Below are 16,886 nucleotides of genomic sequence, written 5' to 3'. Positions count from 1 at the left end.
TAATAAATTAATAAAAAATAAGCAATTCATATATTTTACTGAAAACTATTTTTATAAATTGTAGAACATTTTTATAAAAAAGCACAATTTTTTTAGAGAAAATCCTTCTAATTAATAGGAACTTTTTAAATTTACGTTTATTTTGTAAAATCTATTTGTCTTACTGGAACGAAATGTTAGTTTTAGATTAATGTCATTTTGAATGAAAAATTTAGTCCAGCTAAACTAAGCAAATCAAAATATAAAATATATACCTACAGTAAATATAGGCTTTGATAATATTGATAATTGTAATAATCATAAAAATTTATAAATTTGATTATATTTTAGATTAGAGTTTATATTATGTATTATATTTTATTATCAAATTAATTTATGTTTATTGATTCTCCTGTCATAAATTAGTGAAAATAAATGAAAAATATTTAAAAGAATTGAAAAAATAAATATCTTATTTTAAGGCATAGTAAATTTTTGAGAATTCTTTATTTAATTAAAATAGAGAGAATCTATCTATCTATAAAATTCATACCAAATCAATTTTTTACAAATTCAGGAGGGAGAATAAATTAATAAAATGGATAATACAAAAATAGAAAATTACACGAACTTATAATAAAAAGGTTCGAAATCATTTGATGGTAAAATATTTTAATAGATTTACTTTATCTTGCAATATGTTGATTGTTACTTTGGTCTAAATTATGATTAGAAGGAAATTAAACAAATTTATAATTTTTTACATAAGTAAAACTTTACTGATTAAATCATAAACTGAAAAAAAATAAAGGAAGCATAATAACTAAATAAAATAAGGATGGTTAGCAAGCTATAGATAAATGATGTGATGTTTGGTATTCTATAAATCATATCCATTTAATTAAAAACTACTTTCTAAATTAATTGTAAAAATTTAATTATAAAAAAAATTAAAATTCGCAAAAAAGAGTCAGCTAAAAATCTTTTAACTAGAGTATAATCACTATCAATTAATCAATCAATAAATTAGCAAGCACATCAAATATCTAAATAATTAAATAACCTTCACTAAAATGTACAATTCATCTTTCACTCAAAAATCATAGGTTTTAGGTAATAGCTATCAAAGCAATAATCCAGAAGTTAATGAAATAATTAAAAGACACGAAGAAATCGCTAATAGTATAAAGAAAATGAGAAGCGCAAGCCAAGTTCCTCCAAGCTATGCTAACAACTATCTCTACACACCTTCAGGAAGCATTTCAAATATACAAGATGACTAAAATGAAGTTGAGACAATTATCACAACAACCACTATGAAAATTACTCCTTAAACCTCGCTAACTAACTCTTATGCTCCACAATAATATTAACGCTCAAATAACTTCTTAAACCCTAACATTCAACACTCTTTATAGCAACCCTAGTAAACTTCTGATCTAATTGATCAACTTAAAAGAGCTAACTAATAAATCCTTAACATATCTTAAGATCTTCGAGGCTATAATGATAACTTAAAAAAGAGCTAGATCAGCATTGGTGGTGGATTAGGTTCTTCTCAGATATCTTATGGAAATTAATCTATTATATAACCTATTTCTAGAAGAAACAACTTTGAAACTTTTAATAATCAAGTACCTAGCATAAACAACAGCTAATATTTGAGTGCTGGAAATACCTACTAAAACCCTAGATCTGCTTCTGTTTATTCTTCAAGAAATGAATTACCTTAAACTAATTCTTATAATTAATCTTTTTATCCTACTACTAGAGGCGTATCTTAGAAAAGAGTAACTGAGATTACCACAACTACCTACAATAATGAATTACCTGTTCACTCACACTTATTAAATTCAGGCATTGCTAATAGCAGAGCAAACTTAGCAAGTTCATAAAATCCTACTCCTAGAGGTACTTCATAAAGCAATATACACTCCTTAAATTAAATTCATGACTCAGATGATGAAAATGATTACATTAAAAGAATATATGTTAAAGGAGATGGTTTTGAATACGAAGAAATAGTTGATGAAGAAAATCCTTAAAACAATTACAAAGCATTAAGAGATTAATACCATGATGAATGGTAGAGACTTGACTATACTCCAGACTTTATTATTCCATTCCTTAAAATTTAAGAATAGTAAAAGGCTGCCCAGAATTCTATGAGCTAGATAAATGCTTCTCAAATATCTAACGTGCCTCTTCCTGCAAAATACGAATTTCAACCAAATTGCTAAAGTAGATACATACTTGATGATTCTAACTTTAACAAATCTCATGTAGACACAACTGCCAATATTTCTTAATCATACATCCCAACATATAAATCTTATGCTCCATAAAATTATTGAATAAAAAAAGCCTTTTAATAAATAATTCTTTTCAACTCAAACATACATATATATCTTTAAATAGAAATATTTCTTGTAACCAAATCTATCTATCTATATTAAATTTCATTTTACATTTATTTGCATTTATTTACACTTATTTGCATATTAGTAACATTCTTTATACGTCTATTATTCATTCATGCATTTATTAATTCATAGTCTTGATGCTCTTGATGAGTAAAAAAATAAATATTTCATATGTAATTATTAGTCATACAAAATAAGTGATCGATCTATCAATTAATTGTTGGAGAAGTAATAATTTTAATTTTTTAAATACCATTGAAATTTTATTAATTTGATAATCTTATCTCAAACTCTTAAGACATTTAAAACCACTAATTTTTTTATACACTTCACTATTTTCACTAATTTGTAATTAATATTTTGATTACTTCAATAATTAAAATATCCAAAATGATTAAATATTTACCAAACAATTATTGGTTATTAATAAAAGTAATAAGCTGTGTATCCAATTATATTTTATTTCCTTACAGATTAATTTTCTTTTATTATTAATGTTATGTATTTAAGCTTAATGAAAATAATTTAATATACTATTTAAATAAAGCACACCTATTTATTCAAAGCAAATTATTTTTATGGCAATTTTTATGTTTAAAAATATAACCATAAGTGAATAAAGTTAGATCTAATGCTTAAAAAAATTATTTATTTATTACTAAATAAATATTTATTTTTACAAATTTTAATAATTATTTTTCAATTATATTTATTTTATAGTTATTTTTTTTCATTAATAATTTCAAATTAAATATTTTAGATTTGTAAAAAATTTTTGATATACAAGATAAATTATTATAATATTTTTTATTATTGATGTTTATATTTTAAATATCTATTATTTTTTTCTATACAATACTTTCTGTTAAAAATATATCTAATTACCTCCAAAGATTAAATATATACCAAACAATTATTGGTTATTATTATTTTTTATTTCTTTACTATTTAATTTTCTTTTATTATTAACGTTATGTATTTAAGCTTAATGAAAATAATTTAATATACTATTTAAATAAAGCACCCCTATTTATTCAAAGAAAATTATTTTTATGGTGTTTAAAAATAAAATCATAAGTGAATAAAGATAGATCTAATGCTTAAAAAAATTTATTTATTTACTAAATAAAGATTTATTTTTACTTTTTACAATATAATTTCAAATTAAATATTTTAGATTTGTTAAATAATTTTTGATATACAAGATAAATTATTTTAATATTTTTTATTATTGATGTTGATTATATTTAATTAATCTATTATTTTTTTCTATACAATACTTTCTGTTAAAAACCATATCTAATTACCTCCAAAAACTCTTTTGAGCATTTAATTAAAATTCAAAATTAAAAATAAATTTCTTATAAGACCTAAAAAGATAAAGTATCTATAATTTAAAATGGGATAATCTGAGAGTAGTCAATCATAGTAGTAAAAAGAAAAAATAACAAAAATTGAAAGTGATAGTGAAGTAAAAGAGTAAAAAAATAAATCAGAAGTATAAAGTACTCCTACACCTTAAGAGAACAGTAGTTTTAAAACTCAAAACTAGATTATTGAGCAATTATCAAATTCAAGATTATAACTTAAGTAATAAAGGGAACAAGAAATAAAAAAAGTTAGTGAAAGTAAAGAAAAGGATGCTGTTTCAAAAATTTTAAAAATTATGGAATAAAATTAAGAATAGCTTGTGGAAATATTAGACGAAAGAGTATAATTGATCAACTAAAACCTTGAAGATAAACTCCTAGTTTTAGAAAACAAGATGGATGAAATTAGTGATAAATTAAGAGAGTTTGAGAATGCATTCTAAGACGAATTTAAATCTTAAAATTTCAAAGAGGAGATTGATTTACTGAGAAATGAAGTTAAATAAATGGTTGCCATCTCTGAGAAATATATAAAAGACGAAACAAAAATACAAGAGATATAAAACTTGTCTGTTTTGAATAAATCAATTCACAAAGAAAACAAGCCAAGCAAAAAAGAGTTAAATCCTCTATACAATAAGCTCTCAATGATGAGGGAAAGATCGAAGATATAAAAACACATGAGTGATAGTTAGATACTCAAAGATTTTGATGAAAACATGGGTTATTTATAAGAAAATCACTATTAATATTAAAATGACTACACTACAATGAATATTTCATCACTTTTTAATTAGAATAATGGAATATATAGTGAATAATACAAATTTAATTCTAAAATTGAATGAAAATATTTAAATAAATAAATAATTTTATTCTATTAAATTAATTAATTAATAAAATATATCTCAATTAAATTCAAAGAAAACTATTTCATTAGCTCTGCTATATTATATATTTTACAAATATTTGTAAGCCAACGACAAGATAAAGTTGATTTTTTTACTTTAAAATATGAATATATCAAAATATTAAAATTAAACCTTGTATTAAAATGTGTGTGAGTAAGTTTATATTTTTAAGCACTCTGTTAATAAAGGCTTATGTTTATATAATATTATAGAAAAGAGCATTTATATAAACAATTTAAAATATATTTACATTTATATAAGTTCTGTTTTAATAATTAATATGATGATCTATTTCATAAAAAGAGGTAAAAATTAGTTTTTGTTCATTTTTTTAAATACTGTTTTTAGATGTTGATTGATGCTTAAATTTTCAGATGATTTCTTTTTATAAATTCTATGTTATAGAACTATTTTAAGTGAACTCTTGCTCTATTGTCTCTCTTATTGGGGTTTTCTGTTTTATTTATTTTTATTTATTTAATAGCCTAAATAATTAAAAAGAAATGTTACCACTTAATTGTTATTTGTATTAGAAGTATTAGATGATGAGTTATTTCTATTTTTTAACTGAATATCTATATATGATTATCTAATATCCCTATGAGATGGAGGAGGTTATTCTGAATACAAATCATGAAGATCATTTTTGTCATTATCTTAATTTTATGCTTTGTATACTCTATTTTATGGAAAGTTTCTTTTATATTCTTAGTATTATTTTTATTTTTAAGTTGGAGAAACAGGGGTATTTAACAAATAATCTTCTCCTTATTTGGAGTCATAACTCTAGCTATGCTGTCTTGTTTGGTTCCATTTAAATACTGTTTTTGCTTATTCATTTAGAGAATCTGAAGGACTAAATTATCTATCAGTCTATTTACAAATTTATAATTAAAAAAAGCAAAATTATTGAATAAATTTAGCTACATGAAGATTTTATAAAGGATTAAATTCACTAGATTAAGAAAGAGTATTGTTTCTTGTTCTGTTTGATGAAGTATTATAGGTCAAGGTTTAGTCATAATAATTAGGTAGCTTGTTAGAAGAATAATTCTGAACATATTCTTGCCTACTTTATGAGTGTGAAGCATATCTATCTATTTATTACTTGGATCTGAATCTATATTATCTTTATGCAGTTTTTGGTGTTTAAGGAGATGACGTATGGCTAGACAAATTATTGCTTATATTTTTTCTTGATTGTTAAAAATTAATATTTCCATTTAAGTTGTTAGTTTCTGGTATTCCATAAAGCTGATTATTCGAATTCTATCCATAAGGATTCGCAAAACCAGTAGGTGTGTTTATTTTGAGCCTTGGTAATATTTTTGATTTTAAATTTATATTATTTATCTCTATTCTATTTGTCTCTTTATAAAATTCTTTCATTCCACTACTCCCATTTTTTTGAATACCGTTAGGATTTTTTATATCTTGCTTTTTTTTCTTTTCATATTACTATAATTTTTTAATAGTTTTAATTTAGGCATAAATTATTAATTTTAAGTTACCTAGTCCTTTGCTTTTTACATTACTTTTTCCATCTTTTTCACTACAGAATGCTGTATCCCTAAATATGTATTTGCTATTCCATATGCTTTCATGTACAGCTTTATAGATTCGTCATCCTAAATATTTTTTTTTACAAAACTATAATCTTAGCTTACTTTTAGATTAAGTGATGTTAAATTTATTAAAAGAGATAAATTACATACCCTTTTTAAATGTTCGAATTCTACTCCTAAATTATGATAAGCTATTGCTAAAACTGCTATTCTATCATCAGTTACAATCTTTCTTTTCTTAAGAGCAGGTTCATTTTACTATTAATTTTATGACTAGGTTTTATAAAATTTAAGAGTTTAACTCAGCATTTCATCTTATAACATAATAATTGATAGCATAGAATGCTCTAATGCTTCGTCATGTCTATCTAATTAGCTTAAAACAGCACATAAATTCAAATGAGTATCAGCCAGAGATACATCATTATCATCTAATTTTATTTCAATCTCTAGAGCATTTATTAAATAATTCAATGCTGTGCGTAGTTTATTTGTACGTCGATAGTAACATGCCATATTATTAAATGTCACTGCTTTCATTTTTTAAGAATTCATTTATAGCATTTCAGCCTTTCTCAGCTACTCTAAAGATTTATCGAATTATTCCATCTCTAAATAAATCATCGCTGACATGTTAAGCAGTTAACATAATTTTTCAATACCTTTTTTAAACTAAAATTATTTAAAAAAATATTTTTTTAACAATTGATTTGTTAAAATAAATTAGCATATATGCTTGTAAATATTTTCAAATTTAAAATTTACCTCTGTTGATTCTTCTCCAAATTACTCTTTTTTAAGTGCTAGAATCTTTTCCATCAATCCTATACCCTCAACGTACTTACCCTATTTTAGATTAAGTAATATAATTCTAATAGTTTTTATAGACCTTTATTAATTAACTTTCAATAATATGATAGTAATTTACAGATTTTTAATAAGCATCTAGCTTAGATTAAAGTGCCTAAATACTCTAATTCTAGCCATCATCATTTTGCTAATTATTATTAGAGTTGCTAGTATCGCTAAAAAAACCACTATTATTCATTAAAATGCTAGGATCTCTAAAATGTTTATCTATCTAGCAAGAAGTATCTTTAAAAAAATAAATCTAATAATTAAATTTGATTTTAACCTGATACCTTCTTAATCAATCAATCAATCAAATAAGTAAATTTTATGATTAATCCTAACTAAAATACCAAAACTTTTCAATAAGTTTGCTAATGCAACAGATTAATTAAATAACAATTAATAATATAAAATATTTAGTAAATTGAATGGTTGTTTTTGATTTATTAAAAGAGGTTTGTAAAAATCTAATAATCCCAAATTAAATTATTAATAAACAATTAAAAATCAAACATAAATTAAGGATTTGATAAAAAAATTTTTATTTATTAACTACTTCAAATAATATAAAATGCTAAAATTACCAAAGTTTTGTTTAGTGTTTTCAAATTAAATTTGTAAAGATCAATAAAATTTTAAACCACTTCAATATATATTCAATCTAAAAAGCTTTTATTTAACTTTTTTTACATAAAAAATATGAAATTTTAGAGAAAGTTTTGATAAAATCTATCAGAATATTTAATTCTTTGGAAATATAATTATTTATTATTTTTATACAAATTTATTAGACGACAGAAAAAATACAAAAATTAAATTTATTCTTTTTCAATCATCAATTCTTTCATATATTTAAATGTAGGCTTCTGATACACTAATTCTTTAAGGTAAAACTTATGTGATATACAAATCTTGGATTTCAAACCAGGTGTTGTTGGCTTTATTTCTAACATGTATTTTATATGTACCAGCTTTTGCTGTTCCTTCGTGACATATATTTACCAACAGATTATATCTTAAACTCTTTCCTTCATCAATATCTTTAATTTTAAAGAAAATAAATTATAAGATGAAATATGTTTAAATTAAATTTATATTACATCCTTTTAAGTCAAGATTGTTCAATGGGAAACGAACAATAGTGGGATTCTTTTCTAAATAATACTTGTTAAAAGTGAAACGTTCCATGTGTAATATTAAATATTTAGGTAATTTTTTAATTCTATAAGTTTTTCTGTATTTAGGATTATCGTGAGTGGTTATTCCATCGAATTTTTTCAAGAGATTGAAAAGAGGTTGTTCAGGAATGTTAATTTTTTTGTGATCATCCTTGTGCAGAGGTGGAGGAGGGATGTTCAAAGTTAAATAAATGAATGGCTTATTTTCTATTTCTGGAACACTAGAATAACCTATCTGATTTTCTGTTAAAAAGAAATATTAATAAAATTAATGATGACTTAACAATTTAAAAATATTTACATAAAGGAGTGTATGTGTGAATTTCTACTTCACCTTTAAAGCACTCATCAATAAGATTTTTATAGTTAGTGTTGCTTAATTCAGATTATATGTTATTTAAAAGCCAACTGAGTAATTTTATTGGGTCACTTTGTTCATTTATGGTAAACTTTTTCTTACTCTTTAAAACAATTGCTTAGAGTAACTCGTGAGGAGAAACCTAACCTTTGAAGTTTCTAGGATTCCATATTTTTTTAACAAGATTTGAAAAACGCTTTGAAATTAAAGTTTTCAAATCAAAGACATCTTAATTTACTGTATTGTTAAAGCGAATAATCTAATTTCTTAGCACAGGTATTCTACAAAGAGCTTAAATGATAACATTAACATAATCATTCATTTTAATGTTGTTCAAACCAACAAATCCAGGTTAATAATAAATACCATTTAATGCACGAGATTTTGTATCCATTGTATCTAAATTGGCTAATTACTAATCAGAATACACTGGTGCTAAATTGTATTTGATATCATTCAAACTCTAATCTATAACCTCATAATTATCAGGCAAGCAATAAACTTTGGCATTATGCAAATTAATATACATATGATGATTTGTCTCTAAAGAGTGCAAGTATGCATGAGTATTTCTACCTCTGCCTTAATAATATTTTCCACAAATAAGGCATGCATATACATTTAAGTTAGCTAATGAAATACTACAAAGCTTTTCGAAGTCAAAATCTAATAAATGTCTCTTAATTGTAATAATGAAGGGACATTCCTTTCTAATATCATTCTTTTTTTCTTAAATTTCTTCATTTTATTCCTCATCATGCTCATTCTAAGTATTGTATGCGTCTTTCACTAATTAACTATCTAATATTTCATCATTTCCAAGTTCTTACTATTTAGTATTATCGTCTTTTATTTTAGGTATTTTTCTTTTTCTTTCTCCATCTTCGACTGCTAAATTGTCATCTATAACTTCCTATGTATTTTTTGAAAGCTCGAGCTCTTCTAAAAGCTTTTGCTTTTTGCGAATAACCTCTTCAATTTCTTGTTTATACTTTGACATTTTACTTAAATGCTTTTCAAAAAAATAATTGAATGTGAAATGACCTAATTCTTAATATTATTTATATATTCAAATAAACTTATTTTATTTTTAATATCTTTCCTAAAATATAAAATAATCGTCTAGAAGCTTTATGTAAATTTAATCATTATAAAAATATTTTGTTTAAATTAAGTTAAATAAAATCAGTAAAATGTTTTAATTAAATTTTGTAAAATAAATCCAATATATTAAATTAAATAATAAAAATGATTTATTTGAATATTTTTATTCAAGCAAATTAAATTATTTTATCTTTTTATTCATAAATAGAGTCATTAAAATTTTTAAACAAACAAACAAACAAACAAATTATAAATTCAATACTTTTTTTTTTAAGCTAATGCCTAAAACATCAAAATTTTTATTTTAAATAATTATTTTTTTAAATTAATTTTTTTATATAAATATAAAAAATGAACAAGAAATTTAAAAATTATCAAAAAAAATGAACTTAAAAAGATGAAACCAAAGTTGCTGCTAATTAATTTATAGAAATTAAGTTTTATTCAAATTTTGATTGATATTTATAATTTATTTATAAATATACACTTAAAGGTTTCGTTATTGACCAAACACATAAAATTTAGTAGAATAAATACCTAGAAAATTAAATTTTTATCTAATTTATTAGTTTCTTTTTGGTAAATTTAGGTAAGTAGAAATAATATTTGCTATCAAACAAATAAAAAGTTAAAAAATGCTTTAACACATTAGAAAGAGTATCTTAAACACGAAAAATTCCCATGATTATGATTTTTATGATATTGCCTCAATAAAAAATAACTAAATAAAAGTATAGACCCAAGCTGTTGAAAAGAAATCAAACGAAGTACCTCAAACCTTTACCTAGGCTTTAGTTTCTAATTAAAAATAAAATGAAGAAATTTAAAACTTTAATGATGGTTTAATTATTAAATAGAGCTAACCAAAATTAAAAAGTATGTTTTAAAAAGTAAGCCCTTTACTGCATGAAATAACAAAAAGAAAACAATCCGAATGTGCTGGATTTGCTCTTCTAAATATAGTTAGAATGGAATTCTAAAGGAAGTAATATGAAAAGTATGAAAAGAAATTAAACTAAAATGTTGTAAATCTATAAGATCCAGAAGATTCAGAAGTAATTTTTTTGCTTATCTTCATTTTTATTTGAGTGAAAAGAATACAAATTGGATTTGCTCATCCACTTTACTAATAATAAACAGATGATCATTAAAATTTTACAAAAACACAAACCAACTAAGAGAGAAATGCAATTTGTCGTTTAAGCTTTGATATCTTAACCTATTTTTGAATAAAACTCAAACATGCTTCTAGATATTATAAATAACATGAGTGTTTTTAAAGAATTTAAGGTTGAGACCTTTAACCCTCTTCAGGCCATATTCTAAAAAGGTTGAATTTTAAAATAAAAAGCAAACGTTTTATTAATATTTACTACTTATAATAAATAGGGGATGTAGGAAAGAAATTTTATATTGTCATTAAAGGTATACAAAATATTTTCATTATATTCCACTAAAAAATTTTAACTAAAACTTAAAAGGTGAAGTATTTTGTTTGATTACTGATTAATCAGCAGAAGTAAGTCAGACACCAGTATAGTCGAAACTTTAAAGATAATCATCTAATGAATGTAGCCTTACTATTTTTAAAGTTATTTTGCGTTTATTATATTAATTTTCAAAATAATACTAGAACAATAAATAAGGCACAAAAATAGTAGTGAATGCACTCCTTATAACTAAAAAAAAACTGATGATCTTAATTAATAATAATAATAATAATAATCTATTTATCAAGTTAATCAAAAAGACAGTATAACATACAATGAATACATTTACCTAAAAAATAAATATCCTCTCTAAAAAGTAACTAAAATTTACAAATCAGGAGAATCTTTTGGAGAAATAGCGCTATTAACAAGAGGACAGAGGTAACCTATTTTTATTGTAAGAGTTTTTTAATAATAAATATAATTTTTAGAATGGGAACAATGGTTTGTAGAACAGATGTAGAAGTTATAAGTTTGACGAGAGAAGGATTTAATAGAATTAAAGGTGCATGGGCTGAAACAGAGTTAAATAAAAAGCTAAACTTTTTAAGAAAATTTTCATTTTTTAGGGGTTTAAGCGACTCAAGGTTAATGTCGTTTCTCCATCTAATGGAAATAAACAAATATGAAAAAGAAAATATACTATACTAAAAGAATGAAAAATCAAAATACATATACTTTATTTTTGAGGGTTAAGTTAAAATATTTACTTATAAAGTGGATAACTATCCTTTACTCTACAAAAATCAAACTCGTTAAATTGAAAATCCAGAAATACAAAAGTATTTGAAACATACAAAGCCTAAGCTTAAGAAAGTTCCTCTTATGATTTTAGCAAGCTGCAGTTACTTTGGACAGTTTGAAATGTTTGAAGAAAATGAGGAGATAAAAACTATGGCTGTTGTGGAATCAGAACGAGCTGTCCTTTTTTAAATAGAAATCACAGTAATTAAATTAAATTTTTTATTTTAAATAAAAATTATTTATTTATTAATTCATTAATTAATTCTTAATGAAAATAGAAATTTATAGAAACGATGAAAGGTTTTAATGGTGATTATGATTTCAAACGAGATTTTAAGTAAAAGCTTTTGTTTGAAAAAGAGAGATTAGAAAATATTACGAATACAGACACTTAAATTAATTAAAATGTAATAAATATTTAAAATTAGCATAAAAATCAAGATTTTAAAAAGCAAATATTCATTGATACTAATATTCAATCTGTATCAAATTAATTTGATAATAAGAGTTGCGGGAGATTAGAAAGTAACAATAGCAGCATATGTATAGAAAACCATTAATTAAATGATAGTCATGAACTTAAGTAATTCAGTGGCTTATAAAATGTCTTTAAAGAGAAAAAAAGACATAAAAAGTAAAATAACTCTCTTAAGTTATAAAAAGATTTAAGTGAAGACTCATCTTAAAAATACTTTCATTCTGCTACGTCATCTCCTTAATTAGAACCACTTCCAGAAGCCTAACCTAAATCTAATAGAAAATTAAGTAGTTAAGAGAACAGTAGATTCTTTTAAACTAGCTAACTAGAGGTAGATTTTATTAATGAATCTAGTTAAGATGAAGGAAGCAGCTATCTGCCTTAAATACGTCAGAAAATGAAAAGTCAACAAGGAGAAATTTTTAGAACTAGATAAAATTCTGAAGTGAACTTGTATGAAAACATAAATAGGAAAAGAAATAAATCTACATCTAATGACTAGCTAGATAAAATTAACTAAATATTTGACTAGAATTAAAAATAAATTAGTTGTCAAAAATTTTAACCATTAGAAGAGAATAAATTTAGTATGACAAATAGAGAATATTCAGATCACTCTCCATTGTCTTCAAACTCTAAAATAATAAAATTTGGATCGCACGATAATTCCTAATTAGAAACTCTGACTTAACATTCTAGATAATAAAGCTACATAACAGAAAATTCCAAAAGAAATTCGATTTATAAAATAAATTAAAATACCCCTTAATCTAATAAAAGCGGTTAATTTGAAAAAGATTACTTTAAATCTTTCTTCAAAACTTAAATTGAGCAAATTTCTTAAGAAAAAGAATAAAATCTCAAAATTTTAAATTATAAAGAGCTTAATTTGAAATCAATTGGAATAAGTCCATCTGATCTAATAGAGTAATGCAGAAAACTCTAAAGGTTTGGGTTTGAAAAGGGGCAAATGTCAGGTTAAATGAAAAAGACAGTTTTAGCTTTTACTAATAGAGGTTTATTTTCATAACTTTAGGACCAATAAATTAGCAAAATCTAAAAAGAAAACTCAGATTAAACCAAGAAAAAAGCAGTATTCAAATAAAACTTTGGAGATCAATTGAATGTATCTAACGAAAAAAATACAGACCAAATTAATGAACTAAGCTTCAAAAATACTAAAATAAAAGATCTATTACAAAATGTCTAGAGAAAAATAAAAGAAGAAAAAAATTAGTAGTAAATTTTTTAAATTGACGAAACATAGACTTAAAGCCAAGCACTCCATAAAGATTTATGCTAAAGTGTTGGTAAGTAACTTTAAATATTTGAATATTAATAAAATTTATTTAATTTAGATAAAGAAAAATGCATGGAATCCCAAGATCAAGCAAAAAATATATTAAAAAGTACTTAATTGAATAGATAATAGAGAGAGTAGTTAGAATAATAGATCAGAAAATTTCAGTAACTGTAAAGCTTTAAGAATATTTTTTCTTTAGATGAAAGAAATTAGATAGATAACATAGATGTCAAAATTAAATCTGCTAGAATTTTTCCTATGAGAGAAAATTTGCAACTATAAACATAAAATCACTAAACCTAAAAAGACCTATTTCAAATTAAAAAATTTTCACTGTAGTCTTTTGCATAAAATAATAATAATAAATGTATATAGCATGGTGGTTAAACACTAACGGAGAGGAGTTATTCAAATAAAGAATCTCTATACTTCCCAAGTTCACCTTAGCAAGAATGTAAAAAATATTTTTTTAACCAAATATTTAATCAATTTAAATTAAAGATAAATAAGTTTCAGAAAAGAAATAAAAAGTTGAATCAAACAATTCTAATGTAAGCTAAAAATTAATTTTTGTTCAATTCAATTTTTACATTATTTATATATAACTTAAGGCTTTTGTTGCAATTGCAAGTGTTCGTCCTTATTATACAAATCATCCTGGAGTACCTAAAAATACTTACATAGATACACAAGAGTAAATAAAGTAATATGATAAACTGAAGGATTACTTCTTAATAGAGAAAAACTATGAAACACTTATTACTTAAAATTAAAATGTGCCCTAAGATAAAAAACAAAAAGAAATTATTTAAAATTTGATGCTTTCACCTAGAATGAATCATTTGCATGCTAAAAATTTCGATGTATTAAAAAATATGCATGTGAATAGATAAAAACTTAATAACCATAAAAGAAATAAAAGCTTAAATTGAAAAACTTTAAAAACAAATTAATATTTTTATTTTATATTTTCAATTATAAATCACAAAGATTTCTTACTTACTTACTTAATGACTTCTCAAAAGTAATTAAATAAATAGATTTTATTTTCAAGTATAAATTTTTAGTATAAGTTTTATTTGTTTAATTATAAATTAACTTAAAACGTTTTTACAAAAGTAATATTTTAAAACAAATATAAATTATTTTATACACTTCTGTTTTTTTTTTTTCATAAACAACTGCTAATACTTTATTTTATGAACTATCTATTTTGAGGGTGAAAAACTAACAAACTGTCTTTTCAAAAATTAATATAAAAAAGCTTGCTCTTCATTAAATTTAGCTTTATTATCCTAATATTTACTCCAATTCAGCTCTTTTATCATCATCTATTTAAGCTGGGAATTAAATATCAAACTTAATATATAAATCACCCTTATTAGGAGGTTATCCAAAGTATTCTACTTTATATTCTTAAGGATTATAAATAGGCATACCCTCACCATTCACTTTTTTAACGTAACTAGGACTGTATAAAAAATTAAATTAAATTTTTTTAATTATTAAAATTTTATAAATACCTTATGACTTAATCTATAGCAACAAAGAGCTTTCTACCATCTAAAGTTGTAAAGTGAACTGGTCTACCATATAAAGCATCAATTAACTTGAGCTTATGATAATAAATTAAATCATTTCCCTTTCTTTTTAAGGTAGAATGAGCCAATTCCTTAACTGTGAATATTAAATCAGCTGAAAATACAAAAATAGTTTTATTATTTAAGTCATATAATATTTTAAATATATACAATTTGGTAATCCAGCAACTTCGTTTCCTAATTTAGGGTACTTAATTTATTCTCCATTCTTATAGCCTGGTTTAACTTCGACCATTCTAATTTTTAGAATTAAACAAAATTAATATTTTTTTTTAGATTTGATGAATTTACTTTGATTCTTTGATATCTGTTGTTGTTCTTCCATCTTTATTTAATACCTTTATTTAGTTAAATTTATTTTTAAATAAAAACCCTTCAAACAAAAAATTATAGTTACAGTTCTTTAATAAGTAACATTTTTAGAGCATCCGTTGTAAAGTTCTGCAAGGGTGCATTCAACTACAACATGTAGAGGTTTAGGTGGTAAAGGAGCACTTTAGTTTTGAGCACCAAAAGCATATCCAAATAAACTTCCAACATTTTCTTGATTTTCAGAATCTTAATTTTAAATAAAAATCCGTTTAACAATTTTTTCAAAGAAGATATTTTAATTTTTAGAATAAAGACATTTAAGCACAAGTTTTATTATATTTTTTCTAACAATATTTTAAGTAAACTAAATATTTGAATTGTTTACCATATATTTATTAGAAAGGATTCATAGCTCCGAAGAATTTTTCAAATATCTCTTCAGGGTTACCTCCAAATCTGTATCCGCCCTTAAAAACGAAATATGTATTTATTTAATTGTAAGCTTTATATCAAATATAAATAAATTGTTCTCTAATTTACCTTAAGTGCTATTATTTTAAAATGAAAATATTCTTAAATATATAATTTTAGCTAATTTAAATATCTAACCTTATTAATTAAAAAATCCTTCTTTAAGTTTATCTTCACCATACTTATCGTAAAAAGATCTTTTCACAGCTATTAAAAATATATAAAAAATAAATAAATTATTTATTTATTTTTGAGTCAATTGTTTTATGATGTAACTCTCTTTAGTAAAATTCAATTTTCATAAAAATTTACGATCACTCAAAACTTCATAAGCTTCAGATACTTTGCAAAAGAAACTATATCTTGTTTATTGATCTTCGTTTCCTTTAATTTGAGGATGCCATCTTAATGCAAGTTTACGATAACTATTATTCAAATAATTTTATTTTTGTCGATTAATAATTTTAGGAAAGTAAGTGAAGTATACGCTTAAGCAATTACACTATCTGATGCATCTCTGCTTATTTCTAAATCTTCATAATAATCTCTGGACATTTTGAATTATGTACTTGCTATTTATCTACTCTCTTAATGTATTTAATTTTTTTTTCAATATAAATTTATTATATTAATTGTTGTTAGTTTTTTTTTTTTTGAAAAATCAATATTAATTAATATTAATAACAATAATAAATATTAATTTCAGTTTCCTTTATGAATGTTAAATAAGCAATAGATTAGAAATAC

The 16,886-nt window shown here is 23.0% G+C and overlaps 6 protein-coding genes across 6 annotated transcripts; 3 read left to right on the top strand and 3 right to left on the bottom strand. All coding sequences in view use genetic code 6, as the record gives it.

The window, feature by feature from the left end:
* Positions 1–911: 911 nt before the first annotated feature.
* On the top strand, positions 912–2,333 carry TTHERM_00471300 (hypothetical protein; the record flags this gene model as incomplete). The annotated part of the gene is made up of 1 exon (XM_001033017.4): positions 912–2,333. The coding sequence occupies exon 1, from the start codon at positions 1,053–1,055 to the stop codon at positions 2,331–2,333; it is 1,281 nt and encodes a 426-aa protein (XP_001033017.3). The 5' UTR covers positions 912–1,052.
* Positions 2,334–3,801: 1,468 nt separating this feature from the next.
* TTHERM_00471290 (hypothetical protein) lies at positions 3,802–4,620 on the top strand (the record flags this gene model as incomplete). The annotated part of the gene is made up of 1 exon (XM_001033016.1): positions 3,802–4,620. One exon carries the CDS (start codon positions 3,802–3,804, stop codon positions 4,618–4,620), a length of 819 nt encoding a protein of 272 aa, XP_001033016.1.
* Positions 4,621–5,053: 433 nt separating this feature from the next.
* On the bottom strand, positions 5,054–7,296 carry TTHERM_00471280 (ubiquitin carboxyl-terminal hydrolase family protein; the record flags this gene model as incomplete). The annotated part of the gene is made up of 7 exons (XM_001033015.3): positions 5,054–5,137; positions 5,194–5,556; positions 5,611–6,141; positions 6,195–6,311; positions 6,399–6,920; positions 7,014–7,094; positions 7,177–7,296. The coding sequence occupies 7 exons, from the start codon at positions 7,294–7,296 to the stop codon at positions 5,054–5,056; spliced, it is 1,818 nt and encodes a 605-aa protein (XP_001033015.3).
* Positions 7,297–7,928: 632 nt separating this feature from the next.
* TTHERM_00471279 (ubiquitin specific protease 39 and snRNP assembly factor) lies at positions 7,929–9,636 on the bottom strand (the record flags this gene model as incomplete). The annotated part of the gene is made up of 3 exons (XM_001470631.1): positions 7,929–8,140; positions 8,201–8,521; positions 8,580–9,636. The coding sequence occupies 3 exons, from the start codon at positions 9,634–9,636 to the stop codon at positions 7,929–7,931; spliced, it is 1,590 nt and encodes a 529-aa protein (XP_001470681.1).
* A 1,244-nt stretch (positions 9,637–10,880) lies between these two features.
* Positions 10,881–14,687, top strand: TTHERM_00471270 (cyclic nucleotide-binding domain protein; the record flags this gene model as incomplete). Its single annotated transcript, XM_001033014.2, has 8 exons — positions 10,881–11,070; positions 11,130–11,165; positions 11,374–11,611; positions 11,662–12,175; positions 12,253–13,762; positions 13,811–14,209; positions 14,257–14,306; positions 14,367–14,687. The coding sequence occupies 8 exons, from the start codon at positions 10,881–10,883 to the stop codon at positions 14,685–14,687; spliced, it is 3,258 nt and encodes a 1,085-aa protein (XP_001033014.2).
* A 340-nt stretch (positions 14,688–15,027) lies between these two features.
* TTHERM_00471260 (DnaJ (Hsp40) family B protein) lies at positions 15,028–16,694 on the bottom strand (the record flags this gene model as incomplete). Its single annotated transcript, XM_001033013.3, has 10 exons — positions 15,028–15,226; positions 15,279–15,450; positions 15,507–15,592; positions 15,648–15,694; positions 15,754–15,914; positions 16,054–16,135; positions 16,209–16,216; positions 16,278–16,346; positions 16,452–16,564; positions 16,627–16,694. The coding sequence occupies 10 exons, from the start codon at positions 16,692–16,694 to the stop codon at positions 15,028–15,030; spliced, it is 1,005 nt and encodes a 334-aa protein (XP_001033013.2).
* Positions 16,695–16,886: the final 192 nt, after the last annotated feature.

Source organism: Tetrahymena thermophila (genome assembly GCF_000189635.1).
Source record: "Tetrahymena thermophila SB210 genomic scaffold scf_8254565, whole genome shotgun sequence".
Classification (NCBI taxonomy): Eukaryota; Ciliophora; class Oligohymenophorea; order Hymenostomatida; family Tetrahymenidae; genus Tetrahymena; species Tetrahymena thermophila.
Note: the sequence above shows the minus strand (reverse complement) of the source record. Positions and strands in the feature narration are given on the sequence as shown.